General features: G+C 45.0%; 1 protein-coding gene across 1 annotated transcript in view; it reads left to right on the forward strand.

Annotated features, from left to right (window-relative positions):
- The window catches only part of ASMT (acetylserotonin O-methyltransferase), a 457,737-nt gene that overhangs the window by 47,668 nt on the left and 388,319 nt on the right, over positions 1-21,750 (forward strand). Inside the window, exon 2 of the mRNA XM_069203172.1 lies at positions 5,137-5,311. Coding sequence (XP_069059273.1) covers positions 5,137-5,311 — 175 coding nt within the window. The remainder of the gene's footprint in view (positions 1-5,136; positions 5,312-21,750) is intronic.

Consider the following 21,750-nt stretch of genomic DNA (forward strand, 5'->3'; position numbering starts at 1 on the left):
CTCTGAAAACCATTGAGGAATTCTGCACCAACAATATACACAGTTGATGAATTTAAAACAGAAGAGAAATTGGCTATCCTTGTAAAGAGGTACAGAAAAGAGTGTTTGTGATAGGTCCACTACGGTGAACCATTCAGCATCAAATGGGATCTGAAACAATGTCACTGCTGGATTTGGCACCACCGGACAACATTTAATCACAATATCACTGAATTTCCTCAAGTCCTGAACTATTAAAAATTTCCCACATGGCTTTCACAATCCCATTATAGGAGAGTTACATGGGCTGCTCAATACTTCTTTTAAGACGCCTTGCCTTACAAACTCTGCAATTTTAGGGGCAATCCCTTCAATAGTATCCTGTGTCATGTGATATTGTGGAATCTGGGGGAAAATTGCATTTGGCTTGACTGGGACTTTAACTGGCTCAACGCCTGTTATTAAACCAATGTTTTTTCCTGAAAAATCCCAGACCTTCATCTTAGCCGTTCCCTGTAAGTCAGAAGGAAGATCTCGTACTGTGAAAACAGGAAAGAAACTGATCAATGGGTACTCTTCATTCACTAGTTTACAGTCTGTTGTCTCAAACTGGTCATCCTCATCGTCACTATTTGACTGAATGGCAATTCCACCATTTGAACAGGTAATCGAGCATCTCGTTTTTCATAACAAGTCCCTTCCCAATAAGGAAACCAGATTCAAGTCACAAACTACAAATTTGTGTAGTCCTCTGAAATTTCCAATTTTAACTGAAACTGGTTCTGTAATTGGGTTTGTCAAATACTGATTTACAACTCCCACAATCTGTACTGTTTTCCCTGAAAGGGGTAAGTTAGAGGCTTCTGCACTTCTCCCTGTAGTTCGTGTAGCTCCTGTGTCAACTAGGAATGACACTTTTTGACCCATTACCTTTCCCTTCACGTAGGGACCCTTCTGGTCTACTTCTAATGAAGCTGTCAACACACATTCTTCTTCATCTGAACTCTCACTCACCCAGTCATCATTCTCTGCTGTCTCACTGTTTAATGGGAATTGGTGTACTGTGTTATTACTGAGGTTAAACCTTTGACCTGTGCCCTGCTGAGGAAGCACCATCTGTTGCTGATCCACCGGGGCTTAAGGTATCTGTATTTGTTGCCTAGGTACCATTTGAACTTGGGTTTGCATTTGCTGTGACTGTAGCATTTACAAACGTGGTAGTTGGATTTGTTGCATGGGCTGGAGCCCTTGTACCTAATTCACATTGTTTTGAAAGACAACATTTTGACCTCTCACTCTTCGTCCTCTCATGTTTGGGAAAGAATTGATTTCATTTGTCTGTGGGGCAATGCCTTTCTGTAATAGCGTCAGACACTCCCGCTTCCAATGTCCAAGGCCTCCACAAGCGTGACAAGGTAACAACATTTTCAGTCCATGCACGTCAATCGGATTGACTACAGTATTCAAATCGGGACCACGATTCATATTTCCATTTCCATTTCCGCCATGACCTCTATCTCTGGCCTGATTCTGAAACACCATGTTTCCTGTTGTGGCTGCTGTGGAAAACTCCCTTGCGTTCCTGTTTGTGCTGTTTTAATCTGCATTGCCATTGGTTTATCTTTCAACTTTCTCTGTTTCAATTAAATCTCGTCACCATAGTACTTAGCATATTGCAGTATTTCATCAATTGGTTTTGCTTGCCAACAAATCAAATGACTCTTAATCATCTGGCCAATTTCAGGTCTCAATCCTTCAACAAATCTGAATGTGAAATGAAACATGTTTTTAGGCTCAATTGTTTCTGTGCCACTGTAATGTTTAAACACCTGCAACAATCTCTCATAGTTAGCATGTATGGCCTCCTTTCCTTCCTGAGCTGTCCTGTATATTCTCTTCCAATCAATATTTTTGGGAGAAATCCTCGTCTTCAGGAATTCAATCACTTTGTAATAGTACATCATTACATCAGGTGATGGTGCACCTGTTGACTGGTCTCGTGAGGGCTCTCTTACTGGCCAATCTATGCTTCTTTTGCATTCCACCCACAGATCTGCTGGAACCACTATTTTCAACAGTGTATTTAAATTTTCCCACAGGCATTTAGCAAGCTTCACAAACCTATCTGTTTGCTGGTACCATTCCACTGTCTGCTCTCTCAATCTGGGGTAGTCATTTGTAATTGACAAAATGTCACTTTTGCTCAAAGAGACATGGACAAAATTTCCACCAGGAATTTCTCTCATTGGTAATATTTTTACCAATCATGATGGATCGTCAGTCTGCTGCACATTAACAGTAAGATTTGCAGATTCCCTCTTCATTTTTTGTCTCATTTCCTTACCCATCTGCCTTCCCATTTATCTAATGCTCCCAATGTTTGAACGCTCTGTATTAATTCCCAAATGTGAATTTTCATTCCCAGAATTTTTATGTTCTCAATATCCTTTGAGTCAAATTCTAGCCTGTAACGTCTTCTCAGATGTTTCGTTTTCTCAATTTCTATGTTGTATTTATCTGCTAGGTCTGCTAATCTCTGATGTACCAATCCCACTTTGTTGCTAATTAGTATGCACAAAAAGCACAATTCATCTTCTCGGTATGAGTCAAGTCTATCCAATCCAATGGTTTCCTCAGTCAATTTGTCTATTTCTAATTTAAGCCTGGTCAAATGTAACACAATTCCTCCATTGGAATCTCCTTATGTGTTACTCAGCTTCTACAGCCCGCCAGTGTCACACTGAAATGACCGACCCTGCAAAGTACGTCCAAACTTAGGCAGGACCAGACACCGCAATGACGCAGCCTTGAGGTGCAAGCACTATGCCCTCAAGCAAAGAGGGGACAGAAAGGAGATTACCCACTATCCATGAGTGGAACTTTAAAGAGATCCTGGAGGAGGGCACCCACGTGGTCCAAAGTTTGAAGGAGATCGTTTACACTCTAACCGCTATTTCACCACCCCGCAGTGGGACAGAGACCAATCAGGGAGTGTCCTCCCCCACACTGCTTCAGGTCAGATTTGCCAGTGGACCACAACAGGCAAGAGGAGAATTGCACACCCTGTCTGGCAAGCTGCCACTACCACAACTCAAACAGAAGATGCCTAGTCCACAGGCAGGAACGGGCCCTGTGAGAGGTCCAATCAAAGAAGACATATGGTCAGATGCCACACCACAGCAATCAAGATGAGAACGTGGCAGGAGACCATTCCACAAAGAGGGAAGAAAAGGGAGAGGAGAGAAGATTTTGTGACAGACCTGTCACACTGAAAGACCTGGGGACCACAGATGCACAAGAGCAAAAGATCACAGGGTGACGAGATGGAAGACTCATGCCAGTACCTGAGAGTGCACCTTCCAACACAAGCCAGCCACCGGAGTGCAGTGATGTCATTGGAGACAGCACAGTGGGAGTACCAAAAGTATGCTGCCTGCATGTGCTAACCGTCCCTAGTGTATCTGCCCCACCCTTCACAGTGCAACTGCTTGAAGCAGATGGCATCCCTGCTAGAAACTGCACATGCTGAAGGAGAAGAACTGCACTAGTTACGCAATGAACCACATGGCAGTGAAGTTCCTCCAGTCACCCTCAATTCAGCAAGTCATCACCACCTGTCGTCAAGGTCATCTAATGGCAAACACTCCATCATTTCCATGTGCATAACCCAATTCAACGAAGGAGCATCGCATCACCAGGGTGGAGCCTTACCCCGCAAAACATCAAGAGACCATAAGGCACTCCTGTCAAAGCATGAGACTAATCTTCCAGAGTCTATCTGAAAGCCCACAGCACCTAGTTCTTGTTGGAAAGCACATCGACCATGTATCATCCACCCTTGCAGTTGCAAAAATGACGTGGCTGGGGCTTCTGTTGGCAATCCTGCAGCGGCTCCTAGGCGGCCCACACGCAGCCCAGCAAAGTCCACGTGGCCCTGTAGCGACCCATCAAAAGGGCCTCAAGGGAGTCCCTGCAGAAGAGATGGTCTGGAAGATTCTCCACTGAAAGGATACCAGGAAGCACTGGGGTTTCAGAGGAAGGCGTCCAAACATCGCCAATGTCTCCCTAGTCTTTGTGGGTTTTGGACTTCTTGAAGTCAGGATTCCTTATGAGAAACTTCTGCAGGGGGCTCCACCCTTGCTCCTGATGCACCAAGTTTGAACTGTTTGACACCAACTGCATAACCGCAAGAGCACACAGGAGTGACCAATGGTGCATGAGTGGACATTGACCCAAACAACTGGCTGTCAAAGAATCCAGACCTCTATCTTCACAGAGTTCGTGCTCAGCAGTAGCAGGTTAAACCATGGATTTGTGATGAGATTCCTGGGTGCTCTCAGCTGCACCTGTTTACCCCCATTTTGCAGACTGCCTCTATAGGCTGAGAGACTATGTTGGTATCTAGTGTTTTTGGTTTTTCTTACAGGTTGGACTTTCTTTTTTTAATTTATAAAAAGTTTGGGAGGAATGTTGTACCCTGCTGGACACGTGCCATTCTGCACGTATCAGTTTGCCAACCACTCCCTGAGGGCTGGCCTTTGCACCCACCCCACACCAATCCAACACAGGCATCACCTGTCAGGTGACCCTACAAATAAAAGCTAGTTGAGCACAATATCACCCTGTGTCTGTGTCATTAATATCCAGCATGAGGGCCTAGGGTCCATGACCCCACAATGAGGTCATGACACAACTAAACCTGTCTATAGCCCCACCAGAAGAAAAAACAGGTGTGGAAAAACATGGAACAGAATAGAAGGGAGGGAAGAACACAGACATGAATAGTATGGGCCGAAGGACTGCAGCAAAGCACCCATGCTGAAGCATCATAGCCGTGACAGGAGAGAGGAAGCCAGCAAGACAGAAGGAGAGAGCAAGGCGCAGCAAGGAGAGAAGAAGAGAGGGACTCTTGGGAGACAGACTAGAGACAGACAGAAAGTGAGTCTCAGGAGGCACCAGGCCACCTAGAATGGGTCATGGCAGGGGAAGGGCCGTTCTTTCTCCAGAAAGTGAATTCAAAGAGAGGTACACTGCCTGCTTTAATATGCAGTAGAAGCGTTTGTAGCGGTTGATTTTTTCACAGGATAAGTGCATTAAATTGACTTTCAAAAGCTCACTGTTATTCAAAGCTTTTCTTTTATTGCTATTTTCCATCAGACAATGTTCACTGCATGTGAACTGGGAGTCTTTGACCTGTTACAGGAAGCTGGAGCCCCCCTCTCCTCCGCCACCATTGCTGATCGTTTACACGTGAGTGGCGATGGAATGGAAAGGTTACTCTGCGCATGTGTGGGATTAGAACTTCTGGAAATCGAGATGAATAAAACTGAAGGTAACATCATATGGATGCAAGGTTTGGCTAAACGAATTATTGTAACATCACCATATTAAAAATGTAGACATCGTAATATTAGAAAATAAATTATTTAAAACATTAAGCCCAGTCAACCACATAAAGTGCTATATATTCTCACTGTACGTTTTCTGCTGGATTATTTGTACATTGATGTTAATAAATGGCGTACTTGTGAATGCGTTTGGAGCACTGTAACATACTGCTGACATTAATGCTTATGGTCCACTGTGAGTTTTGAAAAAAAAAAACATCTGCTGAATTTTAAGTTTGCGAGGGCAAATAAAATCATGATGTGATGTTAAAATACTAGAAAAAATTAATAATTAGTCCAGAATATATTCTAATATTTGATCAAATGTTGGATGAGAAAGACCATTGATCACATTTGGTAAACAATCTTTCACATACTCAACAGGTTTAGCTTTTGTATGTAGCATGCATAGACAGACAATATTTCTGCATACATTTACATAGATCACATATCCATACACAACAGAGAAACACAACTATGGGCATCCATAGTTAAACAACCATACCTACAGATTCACAAGCACAAACCTCAGTCTGCTTACACGCATTCATACACACATACCAGCAGACATACAACCACCACAGCACATATACCAACAGATATACAGATCGCATGCACATAAACCTTCAGGTGTCCATGCGCAGAAATCAGTATGCAAACATACACCTGTCATCACAGACCATCAGACAAGAATCCATGTTAGCAGACAGACCAAGAGATACCTAAGTACACATGCACATGGACCATGCCACAAATACGCACACACACACACACACCCACCTATAGACTCAAGTAACACGTTTAATTTGACAAGTCTCACAGGCATGCACACATATACAGGCACGGTTGAACTGAAAGACAGAGAAACGAACGGACAAAAGGGACATATAGGCTCAAGGTTCACTTAGTAATTAGCCCTTTCTCAGAGGAAGTCCTATTTATGATTGTGAGAAAGTAGCCTCTTCCTAGCATGGTTACTCCCACTTTTGGCCTGTTTGTGAGTGTGTCAGTGTGTTTTTACTGTGTCACTGGGATCATGCTAGCCAGGACCCCAGTGTGCATAGATAAAAACCTATATGTCAGTGTGTTTTGCCTGTCTCACTGGGATCCTGCTAGCCAGGACCCCAGTGCTCATAGTTTGTGGCCTAATGTGTGTGATGTCAGTAGTGCTTGACTGTGTCACTGAGGCTCTGCTAACCAGAACCTCAGTGCTTTTGCTCTCTCTGCTTTTAAGTTTGTCATTGTAGGCTAGTGACTTAATTTAGTAATTTCCATTGGCACACTGGCCCCCCTTATAAGTCCCTAGTATATGGTACTTATGTACCCAGGGCATTGGGGTTCCAGGAGATCCTTATGGGCTGCAGCATTTCTTTTGCCACCCATAAGGAGCTCAGACAAACCCTTCCACAGGCCTGCCATGGCAGCCTGCGTGAAATAGTGCACACAATATTTCACAGCCATTTTCACTGCACTTAAGTAACTTATAAGTCACCTATATGTCTAACCTTTACTTGCTGAAGGTTAGGTACAACGTTACTAAGTGTGAGGGCATCCTTGCACTAGCAAAGGTGCCCCCACATAGTTCAGGGCCATTTCCCGGTACTTTGTGAGTGCCGGGACACCATTACACGCGTGCACTACATATAGGTCAATACCTATATGTAGAGGTCAATACCTATATGTAGCTTCACAATGGTACCTATGAATATGGCATGTAAGGTATCTAAGATCATGAAATTGTCCTCCCATTCCAAACCTGGTATTGGGGAGCCAATTCCATGCACCCTGGGGGCTCCACTATGGACCCCCAGTACTGCCAAACCAGCTCTCTGAGGCTTGCAATGCAGCTACAGCTGCTGCCACCTCACAGACAGGGTTCAGCCCTCCTGGAGTCTGAGCAGCTCAGTCCCAGGAAGGCAGAACAAAGCATTTCCTTTGAGAGGAGGGTGTTACACCCTCTTCCTTTGGAAATAGGTGTAACAGGCTGGGAAGGGGTAGCCTCCCCAGCCTCTGGAAATGCTTTGAAGGGCACAGATGGTGCCCTCCTTGCAAAAGCCAGCCTACATTGGTTTAGGGACCCCTTGTCCCTGCTCTGGAGCGAAACTGGACAAAGGAAAGGGGAATGAACACTCCCCTGTCCAACACCACCCTAGGGGTGGTGCCCAGAACTCCTCTAGTGTGTCCCACACTTCAGCCATCTTGCTTTGCAAGGTGTGGGGGCACTCTGGAGGCCTCTGAGTGGCCAGTGCCAGCAGGTAACGTCAGAGACCCCTCCTGATAGGTCCTTACCTGATAAGGTAGCCAATCCCCCTCTCTGGGCTATTTAGGGTCTCTAGTGTGGGTTCTCTTCAGGTTCTACTTGCAAGTTTCCAGCAGGAATCCTCTGCATCTACTACTGTACCGCTGTAACAGCAACAAAGTATCCAGAAGGGATACTTTTCCTCTGCAACTTCAGCTCCAGCCATCAACTGCAACAGTTTCCACAGTGTGCATGCTGTGAGGACTCCCTATCTTCACCCTGCACCAGAAGGACCGAAGAAATCTCCGGTGGGTGACGGAGTCACTCCCCTGCTGAAGCAGGTACCTTCTAAGTCGACGACCGGTTCTCTTGGACTCCTCTGCTGGTGATGAGCATGCTCCTTGGAACACAGGGGGTGGACCCCATCAACACAGACTGTCCTGAGGTCCTGCTGTCCCAATTTGGAGGAGGAAAAATCTTGCCTTGCCCCAGAACGACAGTACCCCTGTGCACCGCGTCTTCTTCACCTCCTGAGGCCTCTGTGCACTATTTACAAAATTCCTTCATGCACAGCCTGGCCCAGGTCCCCAGCACTCTTTCCTGCGATGCTCAACTTGCTGAGTTGTTCTCCGGCGGTGTGGGACCCTCCTTTGTAGTGCTGCACTAACCGCATTTTGCACCTCCTTTGTCCCCGTATCCTGGGACTCCCGTGGGTGCTATCTGGTGCTCTGAGGGCTCTCTGAAGTGCTGAGAGCCCCCTCTTCCTCCTCACACAGAGTTGAGGCCCCCAGGTTCCTCCTGGGTCCAGATAGTGCCTAGTCGATGCAAAACGCGACTTTGCCAGAACAAAGGCTTCACCTGCATCCAACTTCACGGAGTGGGACATCCAGTGCATCACACAGGAACCTGCTGACATCTTCCTTGGGTGCATTTCTGCAGTCTTCGTCCAACTGGAGACTCTTCTTTTGCACCCTCTTCTGGGTTGGCAGGGGCTCCTGTCCTTCCTGGAACTTCTTTCGACTTCTGGACTTGGTCTCCTTCCTTTGCAGGTCTTCAGGTCCAGGAATCCACCATTTGTTGTTGGCAGACTTGGTTGGTTCTCGCAATAACTCTAATCACAAGGTGTAGTGTGTCCTAAAGAAACTTGCAGTACTTTACTCCTGCTTTTCTGGGCTCTGGTGTGGGGTAATTTACTTACCTTTACTGTATTCTTACTCTCCCAGAGATTCTGCACACACTACACTTGTCTAGGGGGGGATTTGTGATTCACATTCCACTTTTTTAGTATATGGTTTGTGTTGCCCCTAGACCTATATTTTCCCATTGCATTCTATAGCATTTCCTATTGTTTGCAATAACCTATGTCTAATTACTTACCTTATTGTGGTGCCTAGTGTATATATTGTGTATAATACTTACCTCCAGAAGGAGTATTACCTCTAAGATATTGTTGGTACTGTGTCACCCAAATAAACTACCTTTATTTTTGGTAACACTGAGTATTGTCTTTACTTGTGTATAAGTACTGTGTAACTATAAGTGGTAGTGCAGGAGCTTTGCATGTCTCCTAGTTCATCCTGAGCTGCTTTGCTATAGCTACCTCTATCAGCCTAAGCTGCTAGAACACTACTACATTTCACTAATAAGGGATAACTGGACCTGGTATAAGGTGTAAGTACTTAAGGTACCCACAACAAACCAGGCCAGCCTCCTACAAGGATGCACAAGCTAGAGACATGTGGACTCTTGGAAAATGCACTTCTGTTGTGTGCTGGAGTCTTGGCAAGCTATGCCCAGCCAAACCTTGCATTTTTTTAGGTGAAATTCTGTATATAACAATCAAATGCACTTGCAAGTCCATTCTGTCAGCGACCGCTTGTTGGACTTGGCTCTCTCTGCATGGTTACCCCCTAACCGTTTGCATTCACCCCTTCTATTTTTTGATGAATTTGTTTTTCTTGGCAGTGTGACACTGCCATGACGACTTGGAATTTTAACCCCCTTACCTAGCTGTAAACTCCTATTTTATTACATAAAAGACATCTCTAAGGTAGGCCCTAGGTAGCCCATAGGGCAGACTGCTGTGTAAACAAAAGGTTGTAAATGTACCTTTAAGTTTTACATGTCCTGGTAACTGTTCTTAATTTGTAGAAAATAAGTGCCAGGGCTCTCGTCAGAAGGCCACTGCAGCTTGCACCACAAATTGCCCCTGCCAGCGCTACGAGTGATAGTACAAACACAACTGCTGACCATCACACTTCTACAAGTGTAACAATTCAGACTATTCCAGGTCTCCAAAGCTATCAGAATTGCTTGGCCGGTAGTAAATAATCATTTTAATGTAATTTGAATTAATTAACATATGTTGTTGTGCTCATCTCTACATTAAACAGCGCCACCATGTGGCAGACTATCACAAGCGCTGGTGTCGACAATTAAGTGCCGGTGCCGATCACTGGAAACCGCTGGTTCAAATTAAACACTGCCTGGTAGTCAATAACTTCCCTTTGGATAACATTGGAGTTGCCTTATTACATTATATAGGTGCAATTTCCTATTGGTAAAAGATAATTAAAACATGTTTGGTGTCTCTGGAATAATAATTTAGAATGCTAATTTATGGTGAAATCAGACTTTTAATTGCAATTCTGATAATAGCACTTTTAAAAAGCTGGCAATTTCCTGCCCTTAGGCCTTTTGTTCCTGTAGCGTGTCTTGGGTCACATAGTGGGTGTAGCTGTAAGACTTTGCGAATTTCTCCCAGACAGTCACAGGCAAGGGAGATTAGGTGTGCCTGAATGGACCATCTGCTGACATAATGTAGAGGTGGAGCTGAGCACAGCTCCACTTACAACTGAATAGCCCGTGGTCTGCCTTCACACAAAGGGTCTAATGACCTGCATTGTCACTTCAGCCAACTTGGAGCCAGGGCAGGGAAATCAGGAAATTACATACACTTCAAAGAACTGTTCCACTCTTCCAAAAAAAGGGCATCGGGGTATACAAATAGGACCCTCGGACCCACTCTTCAGTTCACTACTGAACCTGCAGAAGGACTCTCAGAGGACTGCCTCTGCTGTGACCTGCTCTGCACTCTTCCAGACTGCTGCTATACCTAGAAGGACTGCTCTCTGGCCAAGAAACTGCCTTGAGCCCTCAAACGCTAGCCCTGAGTTGAGCCTTGCATCTACACCTGCACCCAGGACTACCATGTCCCACAAGTCCTGGGCCCTTGGTTGTGGTGCTCAAGGTACCCAGATGGCCATTTTCCAAAACTGAGCGCTTTAGACAAAATTTGGCAAAAAAGTGCTCTGAGAACCAGGAGGAGACTGGGACCGACCTGTTCCCATTTCCATCTGAGGTGCATTACCAGTTGGGTTGATTTTGCGGCATCTCCCGCTACATTCTCCTTTGTAGCAACAAATCTGTTTCAGTGTTCCTTTACCAAAGGGGTATCCAACCTCATGGAACTGTCTTTGGCTATAGCCTTCTGCCTCGTCCTGCTGGAATCTTTCGACTTCCATTTCGGCAACTAAGCCTGAATGTAGAAATCTTCACTGCAGCTTTGTCCTAAAACTATCCAAAGACAACCCTCCCTCCTTGGACAGTTCCTGCAGGCTTGCCCCATTTTACTTTACCTTTTCAGATATTTGTGTTAGAAATTTTTGTATGTCCAAAGGTAAGTTCTGACTGGGCCCAATCCACTTCATGTATTTGAACCATGCTGCATCGCCGTCGGCCTTAACATTCATCTTTGACCCAGTCTTGCATGACTAAATGTCAGCGGTTGACGCTTTGATCTAGGTGCTTTTTTTAACCTTAACCTTCAAAAATTCATAACCCTAGTTCTATAGATTTTTGTTGTTTTGAAGACAAATAATTCATTAAAGTTCATTCTATTTTTCTAAATTGGTTTGGAATTTCTCTTTTGTTGTGTTTTTGCTTTTTTACTGTTTTGTGCTGCATAAATACTTTACACATTGCCTCTAAGTTAAGCCTGACTGCTTTTTGTGTCAAGTTACCCAGGGTTAAGCACATGTTAATATATTGATTGTTTGTGCTTCACCCTGCAAGGGATTGTGGCTATTGTTTGACCTGGGCTCACACCCTAATGAACCAACAACCCAATTTTTCGCATATATTACAAATCCAGGGCCAGTGAATGAAATGCTACTTGTGGGCCTGCAACACTTATTGTGCCAACTGCCTAAGTAGCCCCTTACATCTTGACCCAGGTCTGCCATTGCAGCCTCAATGCAGTTTTAAACTGCCAATGCGACTTGACAAAAAAAGCCCATTGCCAAGCCTCAAACTCCAATTTTTTATTGCATGTAAGTTACCCCTACTGTAGCGGGGGTTGAAGGAATGCAAAAAGCCTACCAAGTTGGACCTGCAGGCAGCCACCAGAGCCTATGAGGAAGTACAGAGGTGGCAGTCCAACCAAGAGGATGACCATGAAGAGGAGGGAGCAAACTTGAATGACGAGGAGGAGGACCCAAACCTGAGTAGTGAGCTGCAGGATGGGAACAACTCATCCCACAAGGATGTCCTGGATGGGGCAGGAAGCAGTGTGTCTGCCCACTGCCTGGTCCCAGAAGGGCTGGGGTCAGGAAGACATTAAGGGAGCTCTAGCTGCAGCTGGCGAAGATGAAGCTGGAAGCAGAGGAAAGGAAGTTAGAGACAATGAGAATTTGTCCAGAAAGAAAGCTGAGGCAGAGAGGGCCTTGGCTGAGAAGAATTTTCTGCTGGTGTTTGACATGGGTCTGAGGGAACTGGAGCTCAAAGCCATACAAACCCCAGAATCTGGAAGCAATGGTGGTAGCGTTCCCCTAATATCTACTGGAGTAAAGAGAGTCCACATCACAAAGGATCTGGTGCCTAACATTGTGGGAGATGACATACACAGTTGATTGGAGGCATATGAGGTTACACTAGAGATGCACAGGGTCCCTGAAGAAGAAAATGGGGAGCCAGCATTTGGAGGCACATTCCCAATGAAGGGATTGATGCCCGGTTGGCCCGAGAAAAAGAGGGTAGACTTGTGATACCTGAGGGTGGGACACCAGGGCCAGCCAGACTGTGCTTGTGGAAAGGCTAGGTTCTCCAAAGCATCATACCGGCCAGGTGTGTATCGTAATCAGGCCCATGGGCATTACTTTTTCCACCTCATGGCGCTGGCATCCCTGTAGTGAGAAGGGGTAGAGGCCAAGAGAAGGGTCATAATTAGTCCCCAGATACCCATAGGCAGCATTCTGGGAAATGAGTTGCACCCGATGTCAGGACAGGGATGGGTGGCTACCTAGGGAACCCTGAAAGCTAAGATTTCTGGGAATGCCACTACCAAATAGAGAGTGCAGAGGCCAAGATGGAGAGGCAGGGGAAGGAAGGACACCCCTGAATCCTGTTAAGTCCCAGGGTACAGACCCAGGGCTGGAGAACCAGTCTCAGGCTAGCACCCCTGGACTGGTAGCAAGAGAATTGAAGTAAGGTGCCTAACACCCGGGGATGTTGCCCCCAAGTCTGAGAAAGCTCAGAGGTCAATGAAAACTAGATGGCCTCGGGCCTGGCTCTTGACACTGACCGCTGTTTGTGGCCTCTGGTGGCAGCTGGCACTATGGGCAGAGTTTTCCTTGTATTGAGGACAGAAGTCTGATTCAAGAAGTGGAATGGGCCACACCACTTTGTTGGCCACGGTGGTGCTGTCTGCCTACTGCAATGCATCTGTGAGCAAGTTTTGTTCCACCGGTGTGGAGAAGGGTTTCCCATGGTTCAGTTCAGTGGCATGAGAGAGTACAGACAGAGAGATCTAACTGAATTCAGAGGGGCATAGAACTTGCAAAAGCTTCTATAATAGATGGCCATGATCCACGTTCTATCGACAAGGCAGGAAAGCCCAACACAATATTGATTGGTCTCCCCGCCTTTTGGCTGGAGGGGAGACATGTTGTATTTGACCTTTTTGCCTTGACTCCTCCTATTTTTTGCTGAATTTGGTTTTGTTAGTGTTAGGATTCTGCTCTTTACCACTGCTAACCAGTGCTAAAGTGCCTGTGCTCCACACCTTAAACATGGTAAAATTGGCTTACACCTAATTGGCATATTTTATTTACTTATAAGTCCCTCGAATAGTGCTATGCCATATACCCAGGGCCTGTATATTAAATGCTACTAGTCGGCCTGAAGCACTCAATCTGCCACCCACCTAAGTAGCCTCTTAAATCTGTCATTGCAGCCTGAATAAATTTGTACACTGCCAATTCAACTTGACAATGTAAGTCCCTTGCCAATCACTAAACTCCCGCTTTATTGCATATGTCACCCCTAAGTAAAGTCCTAAGGTAGGCCCTAGGTAGTCCTTAGGACAGGTTGCCTTGTGAATAAAAATGTGGACATGTACTTTTAAGCTTTACATGTCCTGGTAGTAAAATACTTTTAAATTTGTTTTTCACTACTGTGATGCTTACCTCTCCCACAGAACAACATTGAGCTGTATTATTATATTTAATAAGTGCTAACTTTCGTTTGGGAGCAGGTAAACATTTCATGTTTAGTATAAAATTGTAATTAAAATATTTTTAATGGTTAGGTTGGAATTTAAGTTACAAGTTTGTAAGTGCTTCTTCTAGAAAATTGGCCTTTACCTGCTCTAAACATTTGGGCCCGTATTTATACTTTTTTTAGCGCCGCATTTGTGCCGCTTTTTGACGCAAAACGGCGCAAACCTACAAAATACAATGGTATTTTGCAAGTTTGCGCCGTTTTTGCGTCAAAAAATGATGCAAATGTGGCGCAAAAAAAGTATAAATACGGGCTTTGGTGCTGCAGCCTGTTACTGGGTCACATGACTTGGTGTAGTTGGCAGCTGGGATTTGTTTATTCCGCCCACAGAGCAACACAATAGAGGGATTAGGTGTGCCTGGAAAGGCCATCAACTGGCAGGATGGCGGAGGGGTTGGGGCAGAACTGGCCACAGCCTCAATTGCAACTAAATAGGCTGTGCCCTGCCTTCACAGACTTGTCACCACTGTATTGCTCATGCATACAGCCAGGAGCCAGGGCAGCAGAAGCAGTAATTGTCAAGCATTTAAAAGAAAATTCTCAAGAAACACTTCAGAGAAGGCACCACGTTTAAAAATTAGACCCTCAGCCTCACTGTTTAGCTCACTTTCTGGACCTGCAGAAGGACTTATAGAGGACTGCCTGCTGCTGTAGTCTGCAGTGTACTCTAGAAGAGTGCTTTGCTGCAACTAGACAGACTGCTTTGCTGGCTGGGAGCCTGCACTGAATCCTCAAAGGCCTACCATGCTGCTAGAGCCCTGTCCCACTGCTTGAACTCAGGACTACCAGAGTGGCTCCAAGGGCTAATTAGCTGGATTCCTGATCAGTGCTTCAGGAAGAGAAAAGGCACCAATCATCTTGAATCTGCACTTAGGCCCAGTCTTAAATGAGTCCTAACCGCTCAAGTGGTGCCTCTCCAGTCCTGGACCCCTGGTGGTGGTGCTAAAGGACTCCTGATAGCTAAAAGCCAAAACCTGGGACTTAGAACATTTTTGGCTAAGAAATGTTCTGAGAACTGAGGGAAGACCAGGACCAACCTGCTCACCTATCTGCTCACAGTGCCTCGCTGGTCGACTTTGTAGCAGTTCCTCCTAAATTCTTCCCCGCTGTAGCAAATCCTGTTCAGTGATTCTTCACCAAAGGGGTATCCTGCCTTTTGGAACTCTCATCGGCTACAGTCCCCAGCCCCGTCCCGCTGGAGATTTTTGAGTTTCAACAAAGATACTAAGAACCATATTTATACTCGGTTTGCGCTGAATTAGCCTCATTTTTTTCCCACTAATTCAGCACAAACCTAACTCCATATTTATACTTTGGTGCTACACACGTCTAGCTTGCTTACTGCCATTATTTATTGCCTGGGTATGGGCAGGCGTAAGGGGACCTGTAGGCATATTTCCATGGCCAGAGACCATGGAAAGTGCCCACAGGTGCCCTTCCCTGGCCCCAGGGACACCCACACCCACCCACACCAGAGGGACACCACAGGATGGGGGACCCATTCCAGATAAGTCCTGGTAAGTATATTTATTTTTTTATTTTTCCCCACTCAGGGACCCTGACTTGGGGCCCCCTGCACGGCGCTGCCCAGGGGACATTTGCCCCTGGCCAATGGGGTGGTGGGCATGGCCCCTTTCTTTACTAAAACAGGAGCCATGTCCATGGGGGTTGTGCGCCAGAAAATGGCGCTACACTTCTTAGAAGCATTTTTCTGCCTCTAAACAGTGTAGTGCCATAATTTGGCGCACAAGCCCCGGTTTCTCCTACGCCTTCCCCACCCTGTTAGCATCCTCTTCAAGGATGCAAACAGGGCATTAGCGCTGGCTAGCGCCATTTCAAAAATATGGTGTCTGGATGGCGTCTTGAAATGACACTAGCTGGCACTATACTTTTTCACGCAAAACTGCGCTACCTCAAACTTCAAATAATCTTAAATCTGATTCTACTGATTGGACTTACATTAATTTGGTGTCAAATAATGTATTAACATTTACTGTACCTCTCAACATTGATTGTGGCTGCTGCCTGAGCAGGGGTAACAGCCCACTCAACCAACAACCCGATTACTCACAGTGTTCCACAGGCATTTAGCACCTTCCTCACTTTAGTACTTAAATACATTAAATTGAGGATTTCCAGTTTACTCCATGTGCAGAGGACATCATGTATCCAGCCCTTGAATTTCATTTGCAAATATTTATAATGTAGTATGTTAACTCAATTAGTTAAAATATTAGGTCAAATGAAGCCTATAAGTACCGTATGCAACAATTTGTTAAACGAAAATCCAAAATGAAAACCTGAGGCCAAATCTAGAGTTTGGTAGATGGTATACATGTGGAGGACAATATGTCTACCACCCTGATGGGCTACAGTCCACGAAGGATAGAGAACACTGCTGGCCCAGTAGTGATCGCTGTACTTTAACAGGAACCATTGTTATGGTCATTCCTGTCAAGGTACAAAAACTTTGGTGGATGGATGCTGTAAGGTTTGTTGGCCATCCACCCAACCTTTACAGACTTTTTGTATTCCAAAAACAAACTCCCAATTGGGCGTTTCTTATGAAAAACAGAAAACGAAAGATCGCAACATCCAGGGAGTTTTTCCCAGTGTGTGGGGATGATTATTTGTTTTATTTTCTGTCCGTCAGAGTCAGGTTTTTCCTGGTGGTGATGAAGAGAAAAAAGGACATCACACTATCCACCTTAAATATGGTGAAAATTGTAATGGCTTTTCTCAATGGTCCCTTTTACGTTGGGCCATTAGAGGAAGCTTTCTGCTGATAGAATGATTCATGGCTCTGTTGATGGAAAGCCAACGGTCCTCCTGACTCTAAATTGTGTGGGCAGACCAGCATTTTGGCAGAAATGTGACAGATTGCCTTTTCTGCTAAACTCTAAATCATCTTCTCAGTATTTAGTGTATGTAGAGTTTTTGCAACTTAAGGTGCCCAATGAAGTTTGCATGCTTTAACTGCACCAAACGCAATTTTGTGCACTATGCATTTTGGTTTAATTAAAAAAGGTAGACTTAGGGCCTGATTACAAACTTGATGGATGAGATAGTACGTCATAAACGTGATGGATGCCTGCCATTTTACAATTTCCATAAGATATCATGGAAGTTGTTATAGAGCGGACGGGATATTCTTAACGTTTGTGATGGAATATCCCACCCACCAAGGTCATAATCAGGCCCTTAGACTTTTGGTCTAAGATCAAAAGTCTAAGTTTACAACTTTCTGTATTCATAAAGACCATTTACGAGTAGTATCTTTACGTCTACACTCGGGCGGAGATTCCACTTGAGGTACGGAGTGTACTCTCGGAACCCAGAGTGTACTGTCCACACTCGGATTGTATTCTCCGCATTTGGTGCATATCTCCACCCCGAGTGTGGAGAGTACACTCTGGGTGCAGAGAGAACACTGTGCACCCGAAGGGAAATCTCCGCTCCGAGTGCAGACAGAAAGATACTACTCATAAGCGCCTTTTGTGAATACTGAAAGTCGTAAACTTAGACTTTTGGTTTAAGTGTAGACCAAAAGTCTAAGTTTACCTTTCTGAAAGGGCCCTTGATGCTTACAATTGAAATGCATTTTCTTTCCTTCTTCGAAAGGTGGCCGGGTATTTCGTAAGTTGCTTCATGTAATAATAATTTTTTTCCATCATGCCTTTGAACCTTTATGTTTACGTTTCAGCAGAGGCTTGATAGACCTTTATAATTACTTGATATGTCAGTTAGTGCACTAACTTTGAAACTCCATCGCTTTGTTGACATTGTTGCATCTTGCCTGATTCTTGTTGTTTTCATTAGAATGCCATTTTTTCTGTCAGTGCCAGCAATGAAAACTGCACATGAAAAAATAGAATGTGAGCAAGATAAACTCCATTCGCTTGCATTCCTCTGCAATTCAGTCAATCTTTAATCCTGCAATTCTAAAATGATTGACTTATTATATTTTCTTGTACAACATTCATAAAGTAAAAACTAAAATGTTTTAATTGCTTCATAAAGATATTGTTTACAAAACAAATGTCCATTATTTTAATGCCAAATTAATCGGAACTTTTATATCGGCTGCAGTTTCCCAAAGTATGACACACAGAGGCTCCACCCTCTCCATCTGAGCCCTGTTACATTCCATGGTGGCTAACTCCAGTGAAAGGGGAGACGCTAAACCATTTCTGGAATCCATAAGGGCTCTAGCCCTTTAATCCTTGGCAACATGATGTTGAGCAAAGAATCATTCACTTCTAGGTTCAGAGCTTAGAATAAACATCCAGGACCCAACACAACATATCTTGCAAAGGGTCCTAACGAAGGTTCAGTAAGTCCGGTCTAAGAGAAATAACCCTGTTGGAGATCCTCACCAAATATTTCTGGTGTATTATCTTTAAACTCATCTGTCCTTCTGCACCCCTAAACATCAGATTCCATTTCCTTTAATGCCCCCTTCACTCTGGCAATCTGTTGGTCCAGGAGGTAGATCTCAACTTGCTTTTTGTCTATCACATCTGTCACCTTATCCATAATTCTTTGCATATTGGTAATGTTTCTTTCTATCTGCTGGATCACTCTTTGCAAGTTTGTAAATTTGTCCATGAGCAAAGCCTCCCCTCATCATGGAACAGTGTCTCCTGAGATACGATCAGACTTGGAATCATCCTCTTAGGTATAGTGTCAGAGATCTGCCTTAACTCTATAAGGGTGCTATTCAGCAACACTTTGGATTGCTCCTTTCTTTTCTCAGTGCCAATGCCACACTGGATAGCAGAACACACTGCTATAGTACTGGCTTGACAACGAGGCCCATTTTCACTATATCCTCTTCATTTTTATAATAGCCCTGTTCCACTTCCCAGTGCTGCCACCTAAGTCTTCCAGGATTTCTCATGTGTATCCAAAAGATCTTTAGAGGATATGCCTGTTGTTAGAAATGGGGTCTTTGGTTGACAGTCAGGTTACACCCTGTCCAAGCAAGGACCCTCACTCTAGTCAGGGTAAGTCACACACAATCCAAATTATCCTGTGCCCACTCTCTGGTAGCTTGGCACTGAGCAGTCAGGCTTAACTTAGAAGGCAATGTGTAAAGTATTTGTGCAATAAATCATACAAGAACACCATATAGCACCACAGAAATACACCACACAGTGTTTAGAAAAATATATAATATTTATCTGATGCAGGTCAAAACGATTAAAATGCAATAAGTATATGTTCAGATATCACTGTAAAAGTGATATAAAGTGTCCTAAGTCTTTTAAAAGCAAAGTCTCTTTCAAGCACAAAGTACCTGGTTCGCGTGAAAAATCTCCGCAAAGAACCACAGAGGAGGAGATGCGTGGAAACAAAGGGGTGTGCATTGATTTCTCGGGCAACACACGGCGATGCGTTGTTTAGTTTTCACGCAGGAACGGCTGTGCGTTGATTTCCGGCGCTTGGTCGTGGATCCTCTTCTGGTTGCAGGGTTTTCAGATGCCCCGGGACGATGCGTGGATTTCCTGCGCTGGTATGACGAACTCACAGGAGCTGCGTTGATTCGGTGGGTGTTGCGTAAAACTTTCTCCTGCACAGGAGGCACTGCGTCGATTCCTCTCTGGAAGTCGGACTGCGTCGTTCTGGCTCGGCTGTGCGTCGACCCAGTGGGCTGTGCGTTGAAGTGCTGGTTGCTACGCTGCTACTGCATCGATCTTCTCGATGCGAAGTCGGGCTGCGTCGTTCCGGTTCGGCGTGTAGTGAAATTTTCACCGCGGGGCAGTCTGTGCGTTGTTTCTGGCAGGCTGTGTCGAATTTCACCGAACAAGTAGTCTTCTTGTAGAGATGAAGTCTTTTTGGTCCTGAGGCTTCAGGGAACAGGAGGCAAGCTCTATCCAAGCCCTTGGAGAGCACTTCTTCACCACAGCCAGAGAGCAGCAATGCAGCAGGGCAACAGCAAGGCAGCAGTCCTTCACAGAAAGCATACAGGTGAGTCCTTTGGGCAGCCAGGCAGTTCTTCTTGGCAGGATGCAACTTCTGGTTCAGGTTTCTTCTTCAAGAAGTGTCTGAGTTGGTAGGGGCAGAGGCCCTGTTCGAATACCCAAATGTGCCTTTGAAGTGGGGGAGACTTCAAAGAGTAACTTAGAAGTGCACAAGGTCCCCTTTCAGTTCAATCTGCCAGGGTCCCAGTAGAGGGTGTGGCAGTCCTTTGTGTGAGGTCAGGCTACTTTCCTTTGACATGCAAGTGTCAGGCCCTCCACCCTCCCAGCCCAGGAAGACCCATTCAAAATACAGATGTATGCAAGTGAGTCTAAGTACCCTGTATTTGGGGTGTGTCTGAGTGACTGCAGAAGGAGCTGACAACTAAACCCAGCCAAATGTGGATTGTAGGGCACAGAAAGATTTAAGGGCAGAGAAATGCTAATTTTCTAAAAGTGGCATTTCTAAAATAGTAATATTAAATCCAACTTCCCCAGTAGGCAGGACTTTGTATCACCATTCTGGCCATACTAAATATGACCTTCCTACTCCTTTGAGATCAGCAGCTACAACTCAAGCAATGTATGAAGGCAGCCCCAATGTTAGCCTATGAAGGGAGCAGGCCTCACAGCAGTATAAAAACGAATTTAGGAGTTTTACACTACTAGGACATGTAAACTACACAGGTACATGTCCTGCATTTTGCCTACACAGCACCCTGCCCTATGGGATACCTAGGGCATTCCTTAGGGGTGTCTTATATGTAGTAAAAGGGGAGTTTTAGGCTTGGCAAGTACTTTTAAATGCCAAGTAGAATTGGCAGTGAAACTGAACACACAGGCCTTGCAATGGCAGGCCTGAGACAAGGTTAAGGAGCTACTTAAGTGGGTGGCACAATCAGTGCTGCAGGCCCACTAGTAGCATTTAATCTACAGGCCCTGGGCGCATACAGGGCACTCTACTATGGACTTATAAGTAAATTAAATAGCCCAATTGGGTATGATCCAATGTTACCATGTTTAAAGGGAGAGAGCATATGCACTTTAGCACTGGTTAGCAGTGGTAAAGTGTGCAGAGTCTTAAAACGAGCAAAAACAGTATCTAAAAAGTGGAGGAAGGCAGACAAAAAAGTTCAGGGTGACCACCCTAAGGCTGTCAGGTCTATCAACTGTGTAGTCCGCTACTTCCACCAGTCATGGTTGAACATGCAGGAGCCATCCCTGACTTCTGAATCAACTGCCTGACCGTAGAGCAGAGGGGCAGTGGAGCTTCCAGAAATGGCGACTGTCCTGGTGCCTCTCAGGCTCTACATGGTTAAGTAAATCATTAGGAACTCTAATAATATCTTCCCTGTGTAATCTGGTGTCTCAACATTGGTAGAAAACCTTAGTGATGCAGGTCTTCCAGGCAAGCTAGCAAGTAATTCACTTTGACTCACATTGATTATGGTGTTTGCTACAGTTGTCAGAATATGACCGGTGTGATGAAGCACAAAACTGTGCATAGGTGTAAAAACAATGCTAAACTGGCATATGTGCCACTTTTCAATTTGATCAAACGTAGTGCTGCAATGCATATGGAAATCATGTCATGTTATGTTATGTTATTCATTGAAGGAAAGCACAA

The sequence above is a fragment of the Pleurodeles waltl genome, chromosome 8 (assembly GCF_031143425.1).
Source record: "Pleurodeles waltl isolate 20211129_DDA chromosome 8, aPleWal1.hap1.20221129, whole genome shotgun sequence".
NCBI classification, from domain to species: domain Eukaryota; kingdom Metazoa; phylum Chordata; class Amphibia; order Caudata; family Salamandridae; genus Pleurodeles; species Pleurodeles waltl.